The sequence below is a fragment of the Haliotis rufescens genome, unplaced genomic scaffold (genome assembly GCF_023055435.1).
Source record: "Haliotis rufescens isolate VD_foot unplaced genomic scaffold, xgHalRufe1.0.p SCAF_7, whole genome shotgun sequence".
Classification (NCBI taxonomy): domain Eukaryota; kingdom Metazoa; phylum Mollusca; class Gastropoda; order Lepetellida; family Haliotidae; genus Haliotis; species Haliotis rufescens.
In genome coordinates this window covers 28356288-28383012 of record NW_025964361.1, presented here as the reverse complement: position 1 = coordinate 28383012, position 26725 = coordinate 28356288, and the positions used below count along the sequence as shown (strand labels likewise).

Below are 26725 nucleotides of genomic sequence, written 5' to 3'. Positions count from 1 at the left end.
GGCAACCGTGCCTCCAGAAACAAATAAGACGAGTGAGAGTAAAACCGACAAATCTTTGTCCATAGCCATTAGAAATATCTGCTTGTTAGTCAAACCCCGATAATCCTCAACAGTTCCAAGTTTTACCAGCCTGGATGAATGAACTTCCGGATGAACACTGTGGATAAATGTTGATACACGTATTTAGGAAAAGTGTGTTGAAAGCTGGATTTCCAGATAAACGGGGTTTCACAGTATAATAAAACAGTGTGATAATACAAGGCCGATTAATTTAATTTAAAGAATTATTATTATTAATATCTTTCTTTCTGATGTTCGATGGAAAATGTTTATCATAATCTCAAGACCTCCAGAGGACTTCTGATCATGTGTCTCACACACTATTGTCTGTGCAAGAACTGCGTCAGGCACGTTCACACAATAAATGCGACACTGGTAGAATTTCAGGCTGGGATAATCTATTTCTGCATGTAACATAGAACGCTGATATGTTTTTTCAACGTGCTGCCTGAAGTTTCATAAAGAACGACTTCCCCCGGATATTTGATTGTAATATTTATATGGCAACTGGAGATTTGGTCATTAAAATTTCTGTTCAGAACGCAAGTGAAAAATAAAAATTCTAATGAATTGTCTGTAAGAGAATCCTCCCATTAATGCTTATCCGTGGAGGTAATCACGATCAAAGAAACCGCGGTTTAGTTTCAATTTTAACCCATGAAGGAAGGTCTGTTTAAGTTGCCTGTTTTTGAGGAACAGTCATAATATATCCACGTCTAGGTTAAACGTTTCATGTTTCCGAGATTCTTATAAATGGTTGCAGTCAATATTATCAACTTAGTAATGTAACTGTGCACGCATCTATTGATTTAAACATTAAAGTAAAATAGTTATTTATATGTTTGTTGTTTAACGCTGATTGATATTATGAGTAAGAGTCAATGCCATTGGGGTACGATGAAAGGCTATCAGCCAATTCACAGAGCCTGACCACCCGATCTATTTAGTCACCTCTTACTATCAGCATGAGTTGGAACCGATCCATTTAGTCACCTCTTACTATCAGCATGAGTTGGGACCGATCCATTTAGTCACCTCTTACTATCAGCATGAGTTGGGACCGATCCATTTAGTCACCTCTTACTATCAGCATGAGTTGGGACCGATCCATTTAGTCACCTCTTACTATCAGCATGATTTGGGACCAATTTTAACCCTAAGTCAACACGGGAGTAAGCTAGTCGGTACATGAACAGTAAGGGAGTAGGGTATTGGTACATAATACGATTTTACACGTTGGGAATCGAAACAGGTTTACGGCGTTACTCGCAAAAGCTTTGGTCACCGGGCTTGACCACCCGATCCATTTAGTCACTTCTTACGATCAGTCTAGGTTCCTTGGGATCAATTCTAATCCGGGATCAGCTATGTCGTTTTCGACATTGTTTCTTGTCATCATCCAATCCAAGTCATGATGTTGTAATTAGTGTTTGTTTGTTTGTTTGTTGTTCAACGCCGCTCTCAGCTATATTCCAGCTATATGACCGCGGTCTGTAAATAATCGAGTCTGGACCAGACAATCCAGAGATTGACATCACGAGCATCGATTCACGCAATTGGGAACGATGACATGCATCAACCAAGTCAGCGAGCCTGACCACCCGATTCCGTTAGTCGCCTTTTACGGCCAGCATGGGTTGCTGAAGAGCTATTCTACTCCGGATCTTCACGGGTCTTGTAATTAATGACATTATGAAACTGTATGAAACTGGGGCATTGAATATACGTCATTTGATTGACACACAGCATAGAAGGACAAGGTCACATATGGACTATATATCCTTAAGTAATTAGGAAAATGTTTCTGGACATGGTGTTTCCAGCAACATTATGAGTTGTAGCAGGATGACGAATGGTACATGGGGTTTAAGAGTGCCGCGTTAGGTTTTATACCACAAGCCGGAGGCTGACAGATGTGTCCCAGCCAAGTCCTCCTTTAAGTCTAGTGAAATGAAAAGTGATATAATGATTGTATTTACACTGTTTGCTGTCAAAGCGTGTTGGCTGGTGGGAAACCGACATCACATTGTAACATTACATGTTCCCTTTATTCACCAAAGATGAATGATTAACAGCTTAGAATATGGATATTATTTGAAAAGATGTTACTGCATTGAAATGTGGGATTTCAACACACATACTTGGATTGTTGTGACGATTTGCGTTCTGTTTTGGTCACGTGACGACCGGTTCCTATTTCGCCAGAGTCGCGCTTGCTGTAGAACTAGTCTATCCTTTTCATTCCAATGGCCGACCTGAAATGTTGAGATGAAGGTATCAAGACAGAACAGTTTCTTTGTGTGTTGTAAAACGCTGAACTCGAACGTTACCTAGCTATTTGACGGCAGCCTGTAACAAATCGAGACCCGACCAAACAATCAAGTGATTGGTATTATGAACAACGTCGGGGTTCGATGACACACAATCAACCAAGCCATCGAGCATCATCATCCGAGTCATATTATCGTCTCGTATGAAAAGCATGGGAGGTCATGGAGGTTTTCACTCGGATTTCTCGATCTAAGGGAGCATTATACCAGTACATATCATTCCATATTGGCTGAGTAAACAATCCCTTCTTATAAGTACCAACTGATTGATCATTTCTTGTCAGACTATTGTACACATCGTCCATAACTGTCAAAAGAAAATCTATTATACGTCTCTTTTAGCAAGTGACTGATATTATATAAATATTTTGCAGACAAATCAAATAACGACTTATCTAAATATATAACTATAAATATGTAGAAATAATGGGAATTGGGCATGAGACATGGGCCTTGTCAGAAACATTTTATTTTCTATATGTCTTCATGACCTCCGTGCTAGATAGTTATAGTAATAGCAGAGGAACAGACATCGCGCCTCCGATCTCACCTTCGCTGCCCCACGGTTCATGGCCACGTCGTAGACTTCAAGGGAAAAGTCTTTTCTGTGGCCATGGTCGTCGAAAGCTACCCTACCAGTTATACCATTAAACTGGGTCTAGAAAAGAGGAAAACCAATCAGTGAGGTATATTTCTACACTTTGATGAACTGCAAATAATACACAATTATGTAGTTATGTAAGTGAAATGTTTCTAAATGTAATTGTTCTGTACCTTTGAAGCATGCAAGACTATTCAGACTATTGTTTTCTTGACAAAGTAGAGCAAATCGCATCAGGAAGGTATGTGAGAAATTCATAACCTTGGCTTCTACTAATTGAATTGGTAGAAATAAATAGGTAAAAGTGTGTTGTTTAATGTGTAAATGCATCAGGTCTCTCAACAAGAGTGTATGACAAGAGGGATGACTTCAACTTTCCAATAGTCAACTTTCCCTTCATGTCGAGCAATATTCCAACTGCTCCAGACTGGTGTTTACATTTCGCAACTTTTTAGATACTATCGAGCATGCCCTTTCTACCATGCTCTCAAAGAGCGTCATACTGTTGCTCAGAACGTTCTTGATCACGGTTACAACATTCAAGGCCTCAGTAAAGCTTTCAAAAGGTTTTATGGCAGACATTTTCCAAATTTAACGCATCAGTGACAAAAATGATGTTCGATGCAATTCCCTTTTTTGACTTGTACCAAATGTTCCCATGTTTTTTTCCAGGTGAACAATTGACTTGCCTTTGCATGTGTTTGTGACGTGTGCCACCGGTGGGGCAGGATACGCTCACCTTTTCGCGAACACCTTGTATCATTACCATTTGATAGTGATTCATAAACACATGCCCATGATATAGTCGGAATTGTACAATCGACCCTGCTTTATGCAGAGATTTCTTTTGGATATGGAAATGATTTGTCGCTGTATTTCCAAACATTGAGTGTTATTAATAATATACATACCAACGTAAGTGATATGAATATGTTTTGAATGCACTCCTTCTTCAAACATAATGTATACCGGCCCTTATTTACATTGTGGGAAATGTACACACCTTTTTGAGCTCCTGAAGGACTCTTGAACCATGATCTGTGTCGATGACAGAATTATCTGTGCACTTTATGCCCTTGTTGCTGGAATGTTGGTATCTCTTATTATGTAAAAAGTTAGGGTCGGTACCACGGATTTTCCCGATAGCACGAATAAATAGATTCACAGCGTCTACCGCTAGAGCTGCTTCATACTGAAAGGGAAACACAATTATTCAAATATTACATTATGTATATATACTGCATTTTTCAGTATAATCATTTATATGTTACATATTATAAATAATACGAACATAATCTGTACATTAAGTTCTTGTGTGATGGTACCTACACGTATGCTATATTTAACCATTCGATAGAGATTTATTTTTATTTATATTAAAATTGTGACCATAAGATCATATGTAATTCGTCAATACAGCAAAATATTTTTTATTAAGAAAAAGACAAATAGTCGGAATCTTATAATCGACTTGTTTTGGCAGGAAATTCTTATGATTATGGAAAGGGTTTTGTCGATTGTATTTAGTTAAAGTTTCATAGTTAATAGCAACTATTTCTCTTGAACTTCATATATTAATATATCAATCAGTTGGTACAAGTCTTATTTGACTTCATTGTGTCGTGTGGTACAGACACGGAGATGCTATGGTGATGTATATGGTAGCTAATGGTAGACAATCTACATATAGTCTTTTATTTAGTTAAAGTTTCATAGTTAATAGTAACTATTCCTCTTGAATTTCATATATTGATGTGCCAATCAGTTGGTACGAGTTTAATTTGACTTCATTGTGTCGTGTGGTACATAAATAGAGCTGCTATGGTGATGTACATAGACGCAGATGGTAGACAATCTGCATATATTCACCTCTACCTTTCTCCTCGAAACAGGTAAACGGAAGGTGTAAGCGAGTAACTGGTCTGAAGAAAATAAGCAAGAGCTACAATCACGAAAATGGAAGCAGTTTGCAGGTGTTTTTTGCTTTCCACGCGTTAAACATGCATCTGGTATTCTAGCGAACAAATGTCCTGTCCACGAATAAAACATCAAAGCCACAAGTTTACTTTCTTCAATTATTTCAAAGGAATCTGATTAAGTTTCTTCGTACATGTGGCATTCCCAAGGGAAATGAGGACAGTTGGATGAGTCTACATCGATCTTAACTACACTCAATACAAGAGCTCCAAGAAGACCTACATAACAGACACAACGAAAGGTACTGTCTTTCCTCATTCCGCGAATATCTATCATGGTACCAACAGAAGAGGTGGTTGTCTCCCAAGCTAGTTATTTTCATACTAGTGTCCGCCTTGGAACTCTGAAGGGTGTATTTTAGTTGATTAAAAGGATTTTTCTATCTTCTTGCATATCTCTTGGGAAGTGAAGTTAACACTCATGGTTTGAGTTAACGATTCATCTGTCTGCACACCGCTAGTAGTATTATTCTAAAGTTTTTAATGCCTTTGTAGTCTGAAAATCTATATGTGTTGGTGGAATGTCATTTTCGTCTTTGAGGGTCAGTGTGTTGAGATTTTGAATAACGATCTGCAACGAAACGAGTGGAGTCATATTCATGAAAGACTGTTTCCAAAGGAATGGAATAAAATATGAATGGAAGTGGGGGTGAAAATGTGGCTGTTAACACCAGTTAATAGGAGATCAAAAGATAGCCAACGTTAAGACAGAGATATACATGAACATTAACAGAACTAGTGACAGTAAGTCTTTTTAGCGTAGCGTTAAACCATGGATATCCTCCTTTTTGTCCATGCGCGTCCTTTACGAATGGTTCTTACCATGCGGGATTATGCTCATTTGGGAAATGGTAAGGCCTTATGAATGAGTGAGTGAGTGAGTTTGGTTCAACAATGGTCTGGACAGCATTTCAGTCATATCACACCGCGTCAGTTTGATGACAAAGTGATTTAGATCTTTGACCTAGAAAAGTAATAAGGGCGATTCTGGGATCGAATCCACGAACATGTGTTCAACACGACTAAGGCGAATATTTCGGCGCCCTAGACGCACCTCCGCCCAAGCCCACATGGTTTGTTTGTTTGTTTGTTGTTTTACGCGGCTCTCAGCAATATTCCAGCTATATGACGGCGGTCTGTAAATAATCGAGTCTTGACCAGACAATTCAGTGATTGATATCATGAGCATCGATCCACGCAATTGGGATACGATGGAGCCCACATGGGCTACTAAACCGAATCAGCATAAGTCGTTTAGCCTTCAGTGCAGACTGAATCAGCTTGGCAGCTGTGATTTGATGATTTTGTGTAAGATTTTTATGTTTTTTAAATGTACATCCATCAAGTTATTAAAACTGACCATGGTTTTTCTGTATGTAGTGCTGTCTTTTTTAACCGGATGACTTATGCTTAATGTGACCACAGCTATTTGCAAGAGTCATTTGGTGCGGAACTAGAGATGTGTTTAGCTTCCTGTACTCGGAAAAGGAGCTGGCTAAGCTGCTCATTATTTTGTTTTTATTGCTGCTTTAAGGCCAGACTGTGCACACATGTTCGGGAAATAGCTGTGGAATATTTTGTTAATTTAAAAAATATAACTATAGAAGACTACGGGAAAACATTTGGTTGTGTGTGACATTATGAGAATGTCAGGAATGGAAATGCAAAGATCGAGGTCCATCTTATTATGAGCCAGAGATGTGGCTATGGTATATGGGTTTAGTCGGATACGGGCGATCAAGCAGTATCATTGTCCTCTGCTGGCTATGCACCACACCTCAGCTAGCAACACCCATAGCCTTGTGAAATCTTTAATTCGTAAAGCATATATCGAAAATATCATTCGATATTTCTTTACATGTGTTTATGTTAAACATTTCAAAGTAACATTATTGAAAGAAATGTCACAAAAATCTTGAATGTATAAAACAATGCGATATTATAAAGCAGTGAGATATGTGTGATCGGTACCGAAAGATTATGTTTGTGGAACTGTTTTCTCATGTTGATATTTCAAACGAAAACAGTTATCATTTTGTTGCCTTAACTTGCTGCTCGGTTTTATCTAATGACTTGCATGATATTTTCTTGAGATGGAACAAATATACAGAAGGAAAATTGCAAAGCACAACCCATTTTATGTTTCCATATATCTCAAACTATCATGCTGAATTAGAAACATTCAACATATAATTTCATTTTACATATTCTCATTTTGATAAACATCTAAAATAAAAAAAGACATCTTCCGAAAGGTTGGTACAAACATACTATGATTCTGGGTCGTATCATATTATGATGCAAAGACGCAGAGGAATCACTTGTACATATACTTACATAGCTATTGCTACAGAACAGTTGCAAAACATGTCATTACATAATCGATTTGTGTTTCTAGATTTCAATATGAGTGTATCACATGGTGTTCAAAAACAAATGTGTTCCTAGAATATTAGAATTTTAATACAGGGTAGGATTTATAATATGACTATGTTATATGGAAATGTAAAGTAAACATTACTTTAATATGTTCCAGGTGTATATAATCTTTGATCGACATCGGGGTGATTCTATACCTGCAGCTGGCGGGGTATTGGGGTATCATAAATGACACTGTTTACATCAGGATCGTGCCAAGCTACTTACCTTAATACTTTTCTGACCAGCTCCTGGCCACTGCTTGCTGTCCATATTGGCCCACTGGTCAAGGAAGGTTTTCACAGTGGAGTTGTTTGGGTCGATGATTTCAAATCCGGTAATGTTCATGCCGCCAATGTTAAAGTGTGTCAGATTCATTTCAAGCATACCCTGCAAGAGTTCATATGTTACATAAATATACTGCGTTTGCAATGTAGAGCTGGGCTACCTGTTACCCGCTAACATAAATTTTGGAACGAACGCGCAGAGCAGCATATTTCACACAAAGGTATGTCAACAAGTAACAGATGTTATTTTGGGGATAACACTTTCTTAGTAAAGTACAGATTCTCGTAAAAAAAGAAAAAAAAAGTACGAGAATCTGATCATGAAATTTACGAAGAAAGTGTTATCCCAAATATAACATCTGATACATTTGACCACTTTCTAAAGGGCATTGTGTGTTCATGTCAACAAGTGTTCATTAACATGAACACCACATAAAGATATGCATGTCAGTATGTGTTCACGTCAACTTCATATTTAGAACAATTCAACAAACATTCAGCACACTGCGTTACAAAGTATAGGGAACGTGATTACATATAGAAAATAATGCATATGGACATATAGGATGGAATAGAAACATGTGTGACTATACATGAACATACTTGAGCATGAAACCAGAGTTACATGATGTGTAATAAAACTATAGGTAATGTATGTATACGTGTCACGTATTATGTTGTATATCTCAAACCATTCACGACAAACGCATGCCTCTTTAGGCAACATGCAAAACAGCCTTCGTGCCAGCAAACATCAAACGTCTACTTTGTATAGAAAAGTTAATATACAACACAAACAGTCATGATCAAGTTTGAATATTCGGGCAATAAATACTTCACAGCAAATAAAATCATACACACATAATGCAGTCGACTGAACTCGGCTAAAGAAGTCTTTTATAGGGCTCCCATACTTGATATGTAGGTATGTATGAGTTCAACGTGACCTGTGTATAAAGCTGATTTGTTGAGTAAAGTCTATTTGCTTTTAATAGGTGGATACTTGACGTTTTGGTTGCAAACGAAAAAGTATATACTTAGTCCCCAAATCGTTTTTTGCGTGTCGGTTAAAGAATGTGTATTTTCGTCTCAATTGAACGCGCTATTTTTACAGACCATACCAATTACAAATGCATTCGTATCCCGTTCAGAGGGGCACATCGATCACACGGTTCTATGTTTTTGCATGTGGCTATATTGGTTGTGCTTGTGTGATAGCTCCAATCAGGTATCAAAATAAGTGTCCTAATTGGTATTGCGAAAGGGCACAGTGTAAGTCTGAGGAACAGTCTGAGTGAATTATTTTGGAATCTCTGTAACGAAATCGACTCAAAATCAATTCTGAAATTCTTTGAATGAAGAATAAATGTATTTTGTAATCAGCAAATCTGTTTTCAAATCCACAGTAACTGCCACTCTGTGTTTTAAGTAATCAATTATTTCAGGTGAATACGTTTCCATTTGTTGGAATTACTGTCCGCAGTTCTAATTTTAATAAACTTTTAGGTTGAACACTGTTTTTGTAACAATGCTTATCCAAAGTAGCACCTGCAACATACGCAATCAAAATGCAATCAGCAAATTGAAATAATTTTGTTTTAAACCAAATCTAAGACTTCCATTCTCTGGTCTTGACTTTAGATTCACGTCAGATCGCCTTAAAAGTTCTCGTAATTCTAGATCAGTAAAAATTATACCAGATCCGTGTCGATGGTGCACCCGATATCACGTGAAATCGTAATTCATGATGTCAAAGACTCGTGCATAATCGAATTCGCGGGTCTTGAAGGCCTTTCATGAACAGTGAAGTTATCCCTGGGGTATTAGTAAATAATGATAACTAATCTTTTATTGTATCAGTCCCTTAGCATTTGATTTATTAAGAACATTGATCATTGTGACAAGCGTTCTGAAAAGGCTTTATCAAGATCAGCGGATTCACACTTAATATCGACCCGTTTTCCCAGCTGTGTGAACATGTGTATGCATGTAGGCACGTCACAAGTTCAGTGTCAATGTTACTTCAGGATGACATCATATGTTAGTACGCTGCTGTGTCGGGACTGGTAGGTGATGAGGTGATGACATCATACGTTAGTACGCTGCTGTGTCGGGACTAGTAGGTGATGAGGTGATGACATCATACGTTAGTACGCTTCTGTGTCGGGACTAGTAGGTGATGAGGTGATGACATCATACGTTAGTACGCTGCTGTGTCGGGACTAGTAGGTGATGAGGTGATGACATCATACGTTAGTACGCTGCTGTGTCGGGACTAGTAGGTGATGAGGTGATGACATCATTTCATTCTGTCAATGAATCCTGTCGATATTTTTTGACGAAACAATTTGTTTTTGTCTACAAAGCGTCATACTCATGTTGAAATACAGAGCACGAAGTTGATGATTTGTACTGACATATTTTGCAACTATTCTATTGCAATAGTTATTTAACCACCTTCAACTTGCTTGCTTACTCAATTAATTTCCAGGTGAATGTGTTTGAACGACGAACACGAGTGCATGACTAATTCGTGAAGCGTCGAGTCGGGATGATCTGTTGTAGAAGGTTGTGCATGCAACTTTAAACTTACCAATTCTGCTATCAAAAAATGGAATTTCACATTATTGATGTCCGGATCCGTCTTCTGAAATGAAATACAAGAACAATAAGAAAACTGGGAACATATTCAGTTAATTTCAATTTGTCCACAATAGTTTAACACCATACATATTCTGTGAAGCATTGGCAATGAGTAACATGTAACAAATTATACACTGTTACTGTTGCTCCCATGACCAACCACTTTGCCCTCTCCTAACACAAGTCTTCTCTTCTCTACTCTGGAGTCCCCATAGGACCAGCCCTGTGACATCTCTCTCCAACATCATCCACGGCTGCATGGTATTGATCAGGTGCTTCATCGTATTTGTAATCATAGTCTACACTCTGTGTTCAACTCAATATTCAATAGTGATGCTTCAATGTCATTCAGTACATTGCACTAATACAATATCAAGTAGTGTATTACGCAGTGATAACCACTAATTCAGCTGCTTATTAGCGATAATACTGACGGAACGCGCGATGATATACAATTTAGCTATGATTTGATCACATTTATCACACGCATATTGTAGCTTAGATTAGATTTGTCAAATTTGTGTGTTTGTGTGTGTGTGTGTGTGTTGTTTAACGCCGAACTCAGCAATATTCCAGCCTCATGACGATGTACATGATCAAGTCTAGATAAGACAATCCGGTGAGTGACATTATGAGCATCGAACCACCACGTCAGGGCACGCTATCAACCACGTCACCGTGCAGGTGCCCGGAATCAACACGGGTGGCAAGCTAGTTGGTCATAACAGTAGGTGAGAAGGGTATAGCCCCATAATACGATTCACCTGTTGGGAATCAAACCAGGACTACGGCGTTCAAGCGAACGCTTTGCCCACTTAGCTACCTAACTGTAAATAATACGATCCGTGTTAATGCACTGGCGTATTACTCCTTGCGTCTCCATATCGTCAAACACATGGGCACAATGTTATGAAATTGCTGGAATATTACTACTAACAGCGCAAAATCATAGTTACTATATCTTGAAAATAGGCTACCTAATAATTCATAATTCTTAAAGACATTTAAACAAACTATGTAAAAAGAGCAAAGGTATACATACCACTTTTAAAATAACATCTTGAGTTTTTCCAATTTCCATGTCGAGAACCAGGTGTTGGTTTAGCTCGTTCGCCATTAAATGAAGGTCCTTGAGAACCATATAACAGTTTTCTACTGACGAAACTCGCTTTGCATTGATATCTAACACATACTCGTGCATATTTACAGACTGGAAGAGTTGTTGTAGACGAATTAAACCTGCAAACCAACGAAAACGCAATAATCATACTGAAACAACAAACATTTAATTTGAAGTAAAAGAGACTGAATGCACATGATCAACGAAGCATGTGAGGTGAGGTGAAATTGGGTTTAACGTCGCGTCCAAGATTATTGCACTTATATAGCGACGTGCATGCACGTGTATGTGTGTGTGTGGCTGCTTGTACTAGTCCGGACTGATGCCGATTTATAGTGCTAGCTCACTGAGATACCATGCCGCAGTTTAACATGAATACCCCACTCAGACACAGTATACTGACTCCGAGCCGACCAGTCCTTGTTTTAGCCCCTTAATGCCGAGCGCCAGACAGGGTAACAACAAGTACAATCTTTTAACGTCTTTTTGTATGACGCGGCCCGGGATCGAACCCCGGACCTTCCGCTCTCCGGGCGGACGCTCTACCACAAGACCACGGAGGCGGTCCGAAGCATGTGAGAGTGCAGATGCGACAAGCCCTGTCTACGTTATTGCTCTTAGCTTGTCACACCTTCTTTTACACATCACATTACTGTGAGGTGAGGGGACTCGCTGAGATGTGACATGTCACGTCGACCAGATGTTGGACAGCAAACACAAATATGTATTTCTTAGACTGTAGGGAATTATGGGCACACACATGACATCATGGTTAGTGGCGTGTATTTTTGAATGAGGATGGCAACCGTTGAATTCAGCATACATCTTAGAATTATGAGACATAATATGTCTCTACTTGAAAAGAAATCGTTCAGGCAATAGGAAGGCAATGGAAGACTAATCTTGCACGGTGCATAGGATCTGGATTTAAATGAGCCTGAAGAAAATGAGACACGTACAGGAAAGATAATAAATCCTGTCATGCTCCACTGTTCTGTCTTTCCAATCTCGTTGAAAGCGGACTGTGAGGCACATGCCACGTGATTTTTGACAAGCAGGTGTCATAAGATAAATCCCTTCTGATAAATACGAAATTTTATCTTCATATTCTCGAAACATAATTTCCATTTTGATTGATGACCTATAGCAATGGTGACACATTAAGGGACATTAGTTTCTTGCATCTACAGAAACTTTCATTTCAGTATCTAGATAAGATACCGATTGTATCTATATACAGACAAACAAGCATGCTATTGGTTTGATCAACTGCTTCATACACGGAATAATTTATTACAGTATGCCTTTCCTAATGGCTGACCATTAAGTACGCTGGCTTGCCTCGGAGTTTTTGTTGAAGACAATAACAATTTCCAATAATGCTGAACAAATAATTTGTCTTCCAGTTTTATACAAAAGAAAATCGTTCAAAGGATTTGTTAAAAGTTCTAGAAAAAAAGTGCTGTGGTTCAAACACTTGTTTAGCTTCTGCCCATCGAGAGGAAAGGTCCGCCATAAAGGGTTGACTGAAAACATGATCTGTTCCATGTCCCTGAATAGACATCCGAGGCCCATTCAGAAATTAAATGGTCAGCCCATATCCTAGTTCCGTTCATGCGACTAAGGTGCCGCGATTCGCTGTGCAGAGTTGCGTCCCTTGGGCACGCCAGAAACCTATGATTGTGGGTTCGAATCCCGGTTCGCCCCGACTATGTTTCTAGGTTTGTCAGCACCATACCCGTGCTCGTGGGTTTCACCGAAGTGGTAAACGTCTGAGACCTGCATCACTTCGGGCTTTCCTCCCACATTAAGCTGACACGCCGTGATATAACTGGAATACTGTTAAAAGCGGCGTTAAACCAAACTCACTCACTCACTCATGCGACTTAACATGAGATTTTGTCAAATGGATATTCATGTCTTCCCCTACCTTCGTCAGTGTCGTATATATAGTAGATCCTCTTCCATTCATAGTGAGCTATAACATCGATGATGGCATTGACAAACAGTGGTCGCATATAAATCTGGAAGGAATTGTTGGATGATGTGTTTTGAGCCATGCTGAATGTGAGAAAGGGGACCTTGAAGGTGTTGGTGTACGACTGAATGGTGGCCAGAGATGATGCATTCGATACTCCAAAGATGGCAAACACGCCCATCGATAGATGGGAGCATACTGGAAGAAAGAAAACGTGGTTAGTACAATACCAAATGAGTTGGATTTCACAATCTTTAGAATTGTAGTTTATGTTTGTTTGTTGTTTAACGCCGCACTCAGCAATATCCCAGCTATATGACGGCAGTCTGTAAATAATCGAGTCTGGACCAAAAAATCCAGTGATTCACAACATGAGCATCGGTCCACGCAATTGGGAACGATGACATGCATCAACCAAGTCAGCGAGCCTGACCGCCCGATCCCGTTTGTCGCCTCTTACGACAAGCAGATCGCCTGGGTTGCTGAAGACCTATTCTACCCCGGGTCTTCACGTACCTGTAGTTTATGTATACCTGTGCTTGTCAATTTAGGGGTAGCTACAAGTGTTACAAGCCACAGTTACCACTTTAAGTGAATGAGCAAATGTTGTTCACCGCCGCAGTAAAGAAACATTCAAGCTTTGCAGTCGCCAGTAAATAATCGAGTCTGGACCAGTCACAACAGTGGCTGGACGCACGAGCACCGATCTAAGCAATCCGGGGAAAATGACCACCAGATCATCATTTTAGTCACTTGGGACCTATTCTAAACCGGAATCCCCACAGATTTACTACATTGACAAAGGCTACGAGCATGGCATGATCAGCTGATTATATGCGAAGTACAAATGTTGATTAAGTAAATAATGGACATACATTTTTGTATAACATATGACAAATTTCATTATCATGTCACGACCGTTATAACTTGTGCAAAGGCGAAGGTAAATGACGTTATTAATCAAGGTGCGTTTGATTCTACAAATGATTAGCGGTACATGTTTGTCCATACGGGTTATTTTCTGTTTCTTTGCGGCTTATTTCAGTTGCAATGTTCCATTCATATACATGAAATATAATACTCTTTTGTTGTCTTATATGATTAAACGTCGGTTACATCGGGAGGTCATATTGTACCCTCGTGACATTACGACAGTGAGTCCTACCAAGTAAATGAGACGAAGTCTAGACACGCACGAACCAGTGTCACCTTACAGAGCTGACTAGGGGTCTCTGGCACGATATGGGTAAATTTTGTACTTTACTTCAGTAAATTGTTTATTACGTATCGGCTCCATCGGTGGCATCTGTCAAAGGAAACACGCAACGACACAACCCACACACCACGCTTGGGACACATGTAAAAGAGTCCATAAGTTGCAAAAACAAATTTTCGGTGACATATTTAGGTGTTATCTATCTTCTGCCCGCCATTGGATTTGCAGCCTGGTAACTCAAAACGAGGATGTGATCAATTATGTGACCTGAAAAACAAATTCTGTCACGGTATGACGTCATGCTATCTGTACTGGCCGGTGAGTCGGTTTGTATAGGTCCGTACAAGACGACGAGTGAGTGAGTGAGTGGGTTTTACGCCGCTTTTAGCAATATTCCAGCAATATCCCGACACCAGAAATGGGCTTCACACATTGTTCCCATGTCGGGAATCGAACCCGGGTCTTCGGCGTGACGAGCGAACGCTTTCACCACTAGGCTACCCGACCGCCCCTACAAGACGACGACTTATCAATGACACAGCTAGATTTTTCTACAGGTAATGATTGAAACGCAAACCCTATAAAATCATTGTCTTATGTAAAGTTGTTTTGTGCCGTGTACGAAAGTGTAGATAATAATCCAATCAGTGCTAATTACCCCCCTGCCTCCCATTTGTCCATTGCTTATTACCAACCACTTCTTATCTAACGCCTTGCTTCTATTTGTCCATTGCTAATCACTAATCAACGCTAATCAAGTGTTGGCTACCCTTCTTAAGGTTCCACCTTTTTGTTATCTTTTTACTTTTGTTGTACAAAATATGCGACCGGTGAAGATCCGGGGTAGAATAGGTCTTCAGCAACCCATGCTTGCCGTAAAAGGCGACTATGCTTGTCGTATGAGGCAACTCACGCTCGCTGACTTGTTTGATGCATGTCATCGATCCCAATTGCGTGGATCGTTACTCATGATATCAATCACTAGACTGCCTGGTCCAGATTCGATTATTTACAGACCGCCTTCATATAGCTGGAATATTGCTGAGTGCAGCGTCAAACAACCAACCAACCAACCAACCAATTTAAATATGTTCTCTGCATCGTAGCATTCATTTATCGGATGAAGGAGTCAGCGTATACTCCGAAACGTTGTGTTCCTCAAAATAAATATATTTACTTCCAGAAATTGTTTCTCGTATGTGTAACCCTTCTAAATGTAATTAGGGGGCACGGGTGGCCTAGTCGTCTAAGGCGCCGCGATTCGCTGTGCAGAGTTGCGTCCCTTGGGCACGCCAGAAACCTATGATTGTGGGTTCGAATCCCGGTTCGCCCCGATTATGTTTCTAGGTTTGTCAGCACCATGCCCGTGCTCGTGGGTTTCACCGAAGTGGTAAACGTCTGAGACCTGCATCACTTCGGGCTTTCCTCCCACATTAAGCTGACACGCCGCGATATAACTGGAATACTGTTAAAAGCGGCGTTAAACCCAACTCACTCACTCACTCTAAATGTAATTGTTAGACCGTCGTTGTATCTGCAAGCCGTATTGAGACCATGACCTTGCAATTGTGTCAGTAGTGAAATTTCATGCTAACCCGTTTCGGTACTCTCTTCATATTCGTCTAATCTAATGCAAAATGAAATTGTGATAATCTAATTTATATTTTAACACGTTATAACATGACCATATATCTCAGGAGAACTGGCAGGGCGCTTGGTTGATCTGATTTCAATGCGGGAGACGGGAGCTACCGGTGGGACAAGATACGCCCACCTTTTCCCGGACACCTGGTCTCATCACTATTTGATAGCGATTCATAAACACATGTTTATGATATAGTCGGAATCGTACAATAATCTCGGCTTGTAGTAGAGCTGTGTGATTAAGGATCTTGTTTTGCCGCTTTATTTATGCCCTGAATCACGAAAACAACATCGCCTTCATACCATCTCAGTTTCCTAACAAGCAATTTCAGAAACAAATAGTTCCTAAAAGAGTTCCCAAGTTGCACAAACAATCTTTTCCTTTTCACGTCCCTGGTAAAGTCAAGCGTATTCGACCTTACAAACATACTTATGGGTATGAACCGGTCACGTTACTTCCTTCCAAAGTGGATGTGTTTTGAACAGCATGACTGCTGTGCACCATCTGGGGTTTCATGGCGTGTTCTTCCTTGAGGTAAGGGAGGACAGAAGCCGACACATTTCCGCTCATTAATAGGTTCTTGAGCCACTTCGGAAGTTTCTCACCACCTGCATCACCATACCCTCTCCTTAACGCAAGCCGTCGCAAGTACGTGGAGACTGAAGTGACTTTACCGTTACATATACACACTCTGCATTAATAGGAACGCACAGGCAGGTTAAAGTGTTTGGCATATATTTGAAGAATCTGGTGCTGATATTATGACTGTGCATCATAGACAAAAGGTTAACTTCGCATCAGAGACTAAAATATGGCCGATGTAATTCCTTATTTTGACTGGTACCATATGTTTTGGACGTGTTTTTTTCAGGCGAAGAATTGATTTGTCTTTAATTGTGTTTGTAACGGATGCCACCGTTGGCTTTGCTTTTAGCAGAGATTTCTGAAGATTGTGGAAATGGTTTTGTCGCCTTTGTTTGAAAAGTACAAATTATTATGCAAATTATTTGAATACATTTTGTTTGATCTGAACACGTATTCTGAGATGATTGTACAGATATATAGAGAGAAACCAGTCATATCAAAATATTTCCTTGAGTTCAGACAATGAGTCATCTAAGAAGATTTCCTAAAGGTGATTTCACCAGGAGCGCACAGGCACATTAGGCTGCTGAAATCTGTTTATCTCCATAATGGCACAAGTCACATGTAACTATTCTCAGTAATAAATAAGAGACTTATGGTTGGACCTACATTATGTTCAGTGTCATCGGCATCGGGAGTTCATCATGCCATGGTATGACTGTAGGTTATGCATCAAGGATAGCCGAGTTAGGTAACACTCTCAGTTAAGAGCGAGTGAGAACTATTGCTTTTGGACACACCAGCAATTGTGTAGGTATTCCCGGCGAGCCATGGAGCATATAGGTAGACAATTTGTCCATAAAAAGGGACTCATTCAGATATAAAAGCATAGTTCTAACAAACGTAACAAAGATATGACGTTAATCCAGACCGTTTGGATTGGATTGGATGTACCAGATGTTTTTTGAGAGATAAGAGAAGTATATTTGCTTCACAGTCACTCTCCAGATCAGGTGCGGGTTATCGCCGGAACATCTTGGTGTGGCGTTCTTGTACAGCTTTGTCAAGATAAAAGGAAATACACCAGTCTGTAATTTAACAAGGCTACGCCAAATGTTGTTTTTAAGGCTACACACATATAGCTGTTGTGATAAGTTATATTAAACAGCATAGATGATACCAGCTTATTTTGATGGAGAAACAAGAAATGACGAAACACATAGAAGAAGAGTGTCTCTACATGTCATTGTCAGGCTAACCGTTCTTATGATTATGGAAAATGTAATGGTTTTGTCGCTCTTAGTAACGTAGATTGTAGTTTCTAAGTCATGTCATGTCAAAAGCCTGTTTCATGAATAGCATTATGTATAACTTTGTGTGTGTGCGTGCGTGTGTGCGTTTGCGTGTGTGTTTTCGTAAGTAAAAAATATATTAATGTCTCAGAAAAATGGATTATGTAAAGAAATAAGTTTGAATGAATGACATATTCCGTACTTTTCTAGAATATATTTAATTAAACCGGCATCTAAACCAGGTTTCAATTCTTACTCTGTAGTATAGTATGCCCCAAGGGTGTATACGCAAACCATTAAATCCAATCATATATATTTATGGACGATACAAACACTGTAGAACAAACATGTATCGCTTTCTATCAATATTGTTTTCGCTATTTAATCTATTTTTCAACATGTGGCGCTTGGTTTCCATAGCAGCTGTCTCTTATGGGAAGCGGCATGATATAGATTATACAGGCCTCGGTTTATTTTTTAGGATATTGTCTCGGGTTGACGCTAACACTGAATGGTATTTATTGGAACCGTTGGGAATTGTCGTGAACAAAATGACAATTTCGGTAGCAATATACTTGGCGGAGTTGCCTCTAAAACTCCAGTTTTATACCAACGTGTTCTCTAAGTCTCATCGGGCCATTAAAGATGGACCTGGACGAGATGGGAGCACTTCCATTGATCCGGGGGGCGGTCAAACACAGCCATAACATCCTTGAAATAGTCCCTTATAAGTTATGACGTCACTGAGGCTACGGGTTCTGTTTGGTAACTTGATAATGAGCTGTACAGAGACTGATAGCGGCTCGTATAAAAATGCAATTTCTTTTCTGATCTTGCGCCAAGCAATCTATCCCGTTTATATCGGTATCAAGACTCTTGTAAAGCAACTTGGGGCGCTCGTTCTATCCCAAACTCTACTCGTCCATCTAGCAAGGTCCGGCTTAACCGTTGGGATAGTCGACTTCTGAAACTAATGAGATCTCCGCTGTCATTACAGCTACTATTGGTGGCACTTTCTAATCGATAGAGGGTCTAGAAAAAGAAAATTGAATTTTCGCAGCAATGCACCTACAGGCAGTGCTATCTCTTCCCATTCAAGAAGGGCCAATTACAAAGAGGGTCCAGGAATTGGATTAGGCAGCGGAAGTGTTCAACTATACTTGCAGAGATGTCGCTGATCAAACAAATTGGAGCTAGCTTTTGTGGAGAATGTTCCTGCTAGCTAGTCAAACAAGCCATCAAGTGCCCGCTATACCCCTCGTGCGATTTGATTCTTATCCCTGGAATAATCTCGCTAATTTTCCATTTAGTTCCATCCCCAGGGGAAGAAGGTTTAGCCCATTCAAAATATTTGCAGGTTATTATCGGTCTATTGAACGAAATCGAAGGAAAATTTGCCCAAAGAGTGTAATCTTTGAACCATGAGTGAGCCTAGAGAAAGAGAGTGGTGATTTCTATAAGCTCTCGAGACTTAAATACAGACCCGGGCTTATTCATGTCCTCAACAGACACCTCTAGCTTAGAGCTCTCTAACGATTTTCATTCTAAATATTCCCATGCGACAGAAAGTCATTTGTACTCCAATGAAATGCAGACCCCAGTATTGAACAAAGTACTCCCCAGGAAAACCTTTCACGACCTCCAAATAAGGATCAATTTTAGATTGGGGAATATTTGATAAAACAACAATGCCGTTGAATGTTTTTCAGAGACAATATTTGAATGTTTATCAAATAAACATGAAGGTTAATTTTAAATTAACAATTAACTTTATTTCAATGAAACAGAATATTACTCAAAATATGTAAAAAGTTATTTTCCCTTTAAATTTATGTCATGTGTGTAAGAAAATGTGCTATAGCGTGACAAGGATGAAAATAATAGACAGTTTGTAGTTGTCAGTAGAGGGTTCCAGCAGTGTTTCGTGGACTCATATATTGGAAATTGCTGTTCTCAATCACATTTCTGATTTACAGTTGCCCTTATATGACATTGGCATGCATCATTAATGCTGCACCTGATTAGGTAACAGTTTGCTAACTCTACTATAGGGAGCTAAATCAGGGGCAAGAATTCGTTTTCCGCGAGTAAGTTTCCTCTGTTCCAGAATATTCTCTCAATATATCACTTGACATTTCATTTGTACGTTGTTATGGAAACGCTGTCTCAGAATGCACAAATGCAGACAAAATGTCATGCAGTTGGATTGATAAGAACGTATAATGTCACATAAATTCATGACATGACGCTAAAAACAATCCTATCTATCTGTCTCCGGAAGAGAAAAACACGAGTCACTAGGAAATTACATTTTTGAAATGTTGATCAAAACTTCAAAATGTGGTGACGCTTACCGACATATACTTACATGTAAAATTAGGAGTTCCTTCACAAGCACATTGAAAGAACATTTTTAAACTATGATATATTTTTGAGGATAGATTAGTATGTCTTTCATAACGAACTGATAAAGTTTCCGAGCAAGTTTGGATCTGTCGGTCGTATATATATCAGTACAATATGTAGATGCATAATTAAGATTCTTCTTACAAATTGGCATTTATTGTGAGTTTGTAATACACTTTAACGTCGTTATGCCATTCAATGATACTGGGTGATATATTTTCTAGTTTTTGTTCTCAATTTCTCATTTGTTGGACATGTTGTTAACCTACTCCTGGCGTTTAGTACAATTACTTAAATTTGACATTAAGAAGAAGCAGTATATACATGTTTAGCTACAAACGACAGTTGTGGTGAAAGACAGTTGCAATTAGTCAATTACAAATTTTTCATTTAATCTAATGATTTATCGGGCCAAAACACCGGGCCAAATGCTATTATGAGAAACTAATTGTCCTTTACTTCAAAACGCCTAGAGTGAGTGAGTGTTTATTGTTTTACGCCGCTTTTAGAATATTCCAGCAATATCATTGTGGCAGATACCAGAAAAATGATCTATACATATACCCATGAGGGAAATTGAACCCAGGACATCGGAACGGACGCTTGAACCACTAGGCTATCACATCGTGCCTCTACCATTGATTCCAATAACCTTGTAAATCAAAGCGACAAAATCCTTTATATAATCATAAGAAATCTCTCGTAACAATTTGGTTGAACGCCGCTTTGAACATTATTCCAGTTACATCACAGCGTGTCAGCATAATGTGGGAGGAAAGCCCGAAGTGATGCAGGTGTTTACTACTTTGTTGGAACCCACGAGCACACAATAATATATCATCGTGTGCAGCATAACCTCAGTAGTGGTCGACGAGTGTCGATATAAAACATACCGATAATGATTTAGTCGGGACCATATTGTTATGTTTTCTAACCCGAGCTAAAGAGTTTGGGTTTTTTTTTTTCTGAGGAAAATATTAGTCACTGTTAGCAAGCTTGAACAAGTTGTCTTAATAGTCGGAACCAATATTTACACTGTCTTAAACGATGTATCGAGTTAGTGATGTTCGAGTTAACAAGGTTTCACTATAGTTTGTGACAGTAGTTACATACTTCGATTACATGGAAGCATTTGTCAAAGAACATACATACATGGCGGTGGATTGCACACGAAATATCACGAAGCCAACAATCCTACATTCCCAATCAGAGGAGTTTGTCCAGTGAACATAGACAATTATAAGAGAGTGTCGATCAAAGAAACACTGTTAATAATCTCAGAGATTTGAAGAGCGCTAGACGTGAATAGTGTGCTTGAACAAGCTTACACCCTCGGTCTGATCTCAAAGGAAACACCTGCCATACACTGGCGCTAATCAATAGAGAGTGGTTGGTCCATTATCTTGCCCATCCCTCTGGCCAGTGTCCACGACTGTTGGTAACATAGTTAACTCGCCGTCTCCCAATACTAAACATGTTACTCCTAGTCCGTGCTCGTAACCCACTTTTTATATACAGTGTATGTCTGACTTAAAAAAGAGTTACACCGTGATTGAGTTTGTTTTCACTTACATACTGAAGAACAAAGGAGATAGAAGTTAAAATTCCCAGTCATAAAGAATCTCATCCGAGTGTCTTTTACTATCAAATATTGCCACACAAGTGTATAAAAGTTTGAGACACCGAGACGGTTTTAATTTTCCTTGACGAGAGTTGGTATATTTGATGTAAAAAGACACGCGGGTGAGAGTCTATATATTATCCAAAATCATTCTTCTAACTTTTTTGTTTGTTAACAGTAATAACCAGTGTTTGTATATAAGAAAGTACAGCTAACCAGCTTTAGTGGCAGACAGATTGGTAATGTAATATGATTGTGACGTCATGGTAACAGATGATGTAACACCTATCTGCAAAGAATTGTCATGCAATTTCATTATGGCGATCTCCTATTAGATATAGTTTTATCTCACCAAAGCAATATCCCCCGTATCAAATTAAGTGAGGTAATATGGCCTTGTAGCTGCAGGGGTTGTTCGACACGTTCTGGGTTAAATTCCCCACATTGATACAGAGGATGAAGCCAATCCCTGGTTCTTTGGTCGTGATGTGACCAGTAAACTGCTACGAGGTGCAAGACATACTTCTCTCACACTCAGTCAAATAAAACTCAATACCAGGTTAAAGCGTTGACCTATCATAGCGGAGGTCCCCGGTCGAATCTAGTTTAAAATAAATCCGCACACATATACCGAGCATTGAAGAATACACATTTACACGAAAACGCTCGGTTCAGTAATGTCCAATTGTGTGTGTGTGTGTGTGTGTGTGTGTGTGTGTGTGTGTGTGTGTGTGTGTGTGTGTGTGTGTGTGTGTGTGTGTGTGTGTGTTATTCGTAACTGTTCTCCCATCATGACATCGTGTACAATAATGTCATAAACGTGGCTACATGTACTCCTTCACTCTTCAACTATACACTGGTGTTCCAGGTAAGATGTGAGGTCCAAACAACCTGTGTTTGTCGTCAGAGGCGATTAAATGGATCGAGTGGTCAGGGTCAGTGACTTCGTTGATGCGTATCATCGTATTGCAAGGATCTATACTCATGAGTGAGTGAGTGAGTATGGTTTTACGCCGCTTTTAGCAATATTCAAGCAATATCACGGCGGGGGACACAAGAAATGGGCTTCACACATTGTACCCATGTCGGGTCTTCGGCGTGACGAGCGAACGCTTTAACCACTAGGCTACCCGACCGCCCCTATACTCATGAAGTCAATCACAGGGTTGCTGAGTGCAGCGTTACACTTTCGTCAATATCTCAGCAATAAGACGGCGGGGGATACCAGAAATGGGCTTCCTACTGTGTACCAATGTCGGGATTTGAACCCGGGCATTCGGCGTGACGAGCGAACGCTTGAATCACTACACCACAGCCCCTTGTATGTAATAATCACTTAAAATATTAATATCACTTAAGATAATTTACAGCAGAATATATAATCTTAAGCAGTTTGAGAACAATCATAGCAGAAGGGTCGTAGTATGATGTGCTCATTCATATCTACACTTCTTAAATTTGACAAAAATATGCGTAATTAATATCATTTTTTTATATTTCAGTGGCAATGAATCCAATACTCAATTTATGGACGGCTGACAAGATATGTTTGCAAAACACTAATTGCTGAGAAAGTGCAATATATACATCTGTATGCATCAAGTTCCAAGCAATGGATGCGGGTAACTTGTCTTGTATCTGTCGAGTACAGCTGACAACTAGACAGTGATTTCTTCGTTTTAATGATAACGACAAATCTTCTCCTACGATTACGTCGTACTATCGGATTCATTATAAGAACCGTAACCTGCTTTTATTAGTCTGCTCACGTTGTAAATCCATCACAAGCGTTAGACATACGATCAGTCAAATATCTCATATTTGAACTTTATTCCATGTTCCCATGGCAACGACATTAAATTAGAGTCTGGAACATAAACAGAACGAAAACAAATCTCGTTAAGCCTCGAGGGTGTCTCATTGCCATCATGTCAAAGGCTTAAATCTGACGAGGAACCAGTAGGAGAAGACTCTTTGGTTTCAGCAAATAGATCTGGGTTTTACACATCTGGCTGGCAAGGCGATCCTTTTGTTACGTCAAGTACCATAAATCAATTTCCATTTGCTTAATATTTGACAGAATTAAATTACAAGGGCGAATACTTGTTTGGTAAAAACACATTTGGGGCATAATTGTATTAGATTAGGCATTGGAACAAAGCGGTGATATTTCATACTCATTGTCGGTAACGCGAATCAAATGAAATCTATTTTTTCTGATTTATATTTCCAATTTTCTTTCGAGGTAATAATATAACTTCGTTATGAAGATAACTTGTTTATTTTACCCCTCTATACACAGCACGTTAGGTTACTGTGTGTGTAGAGCAGAAAAGGTGGAACTCAAAGATTCAGAGATAAAGTAATTGATTTCTAAACAATTCTTGAACCAGAAGCCACTGGTACTACACAGCTAAAGCCATATTACTTTATATCATTGACATGTGGTTTAAGTCTGTTTGACACTCCGTTTCTAAAATTGAATCGGGATAAGTACGTTGAGTTCATTTGCCGATAAGAAAGACGCCAAGGTGCTTTTAATGTTTTTTTGCATTCGTGAAAGAATTAACCCGAGTGATTTACTTTCTTGTCAAGAAAACAGTTTTGTTATCTGTTTAACTTTGAATGACATCAACCTTACCAGAACTTAAGACTTCTGAAAACTTTTACTGCGCCTTAGCGTGTGAGTCAGAGTGTGAGTGGGTGCGTGCGTGCGTGCGTGCGTGGGTGAATGCGTTAGTGTGTGCGTGCGTGCGTGAGTGAGTGATGGGGGAGTGAGTCAAGCAATAGGTCACATCGAACCGTCTTTAATCATATTCAAATCATTTTATTATCATATTGGCTCTGAGAGAATTTCATATTTGTTAAATTCGATTGAAAGCTATTGGTCGACATGATGGCACATTGATGTTATGGTTTTAGCTTGGAGAAGAGTAGCTATGTTTCTATTTAAAAGAATATTTGCTTCCCTCAAAGTGCATTAACAACAACGATATCGTGTTGTTGGCGTGCGTATGTCTTAAGTTATTCATGTTGTGAAATGTAATTACAAATCATAATAACAGCACCAACAGTACCAATGACAATTGTGAATTAAATAATCCGGTTTTGTACCCGAGAACATTGAGATTGAACATGAGATATGAGGAATGTGCACTATTTGCTTCGTTGTGTGGAATCAGATGGAAACATCATCATCGTTATTAGTATTATCATCATCGTCATCATAAACTTCCTCTGCATAGAGTCGAGTCCAAGGCGTTATGTAGCTGGGCTATTTCTGTGTGCGGCGTTTACCAAAAAACCCCAAAAACAACAACAAAAAAACACTGAGTTGCATTATCAATTTGAGTGAATGTCGCACAGTATTAAACATACCAAAGATGTACGACGCCGTCAGAATCAAATATTCATCTGGAAGTGTTGAATGTCAGAGCTTTCTATAAGGAGCAACCGCTGCAGGCATGACTAAGACAAGGATAAATTTGACATAAACCAGATGATAACTGGGTATTTTTCAACTCTGACATTTTAACAAAAATCAAAGGTCCACAAAACCAGTAATTTACAATTACGAACAAGCATGGTTTATGTCAAATGGTGTTTTTTTCGTAGTATGATACAGTTAGCTTTGTTTAATGATGGACGAATGACATGTCATATAAATTGCTCAGCGAGAGTCTCTTCACAAGAGCTGTATTACTAGCTTATCATTGAGAGTTTATCAAACATACACTGTAAATGAAACTTCTAAAGGTAAACCTACTCAATATAAAAGGTAGAGTAAGTTTCTTATGAGACAGTTTTAAGTTTTTGATGATAATTATTTTATATGATATTATGATTTCTTATTAGGAGTATGCATTGGAGTAGTGAATCAGTGAGTATGGTTTTAAGCCACTTCTAGCTATATTCCAGCAATGTGACAACAGAAATGGGCTTCACACATTGTACTCATGTGGGGAATCGAGCCCGGGTCTTCGGCGTGACAAGCCAACGCTTTATAATTAACCACTATGCAAACCCACCGCCCCTAACATTGAAAGAAAATGAGTTTGGACGCATAAATATAACATATACTTCAATCACACGCTATCCGAAAATCGTTTGAAAATAAGAAGTAAAACATATCTGCAGAAAATAGTAACACTAGATTATTTAAAAAAACTTTTAAACAAGAAAACAGTATTGACTGTTTTCTTCTAATTACTTCTAATTTCGGTATACATGAGGCAAACATGTATTAGTGCCTGTGTAAAGAAAGATCTGAGTATGTGAGAATAACTACATTGTTTTCGAGATGTAAAGTTTGTAATCGTTGGCTGTTGACCACTAAATAACCATTTTTGAGTTCACTACGGCTCGCAGCATCATAGAGGTTCCCGAGGAAAGCAGGTGCTAGATATAAAAACTAACTTGATTTGCTTTCCAATGGCGGCAGATATTGCATGCATATTTTATTACCTGTCAATTTCTTCCGTTGGTAATTCCTCTGCCTATCAAAGATATTTTTTGTGTAAATTGCATATCCGGATAGTGTTTTGTTG

The 26725-nt window shown here is 39.1% G+C and overlaps 1 protein-coding gene across 2 annotated transcripts in view; it reads right to left on the bottom strand.

The window, feature by feature from the left end:
* LOC124146968 (glutamate receptor-like) overlaps nt 1–26725 on the bottom strand; it is a 62493-nt gene that overhangs the window by 12815 nt on the left and 22953 nt on the right. For both annotated transcript variants that reach the window (XM_046517551.2, XM_046517553.2), the window contains exons 3-9: nt 13366–13611; nt 11358–11554; nt 10266–10319; nt 7614–7775; nt 3995–4183; nt 2941–3048; nt 2202–2315 (exon numbers count right to left, since the gene is read on the bottom strand). In XM_046517551.2, the coding sequence (XP_046373507.1) occupies nt 2202–2315; nt 2941–3048; nt 3995–4183; nt 7614–7775; nt 10266–10319; nt 11358–11554; nt 13366–13611 (1070 nt within the window). The remainder of the gene's footprint in view (nt 1–2201; nt 2316–2940; nt 3049–3994; nt 4184–7613; nt 7776–10265; nt 10320–11357; nt 11555–13365; nt 13612–26725) is intronic.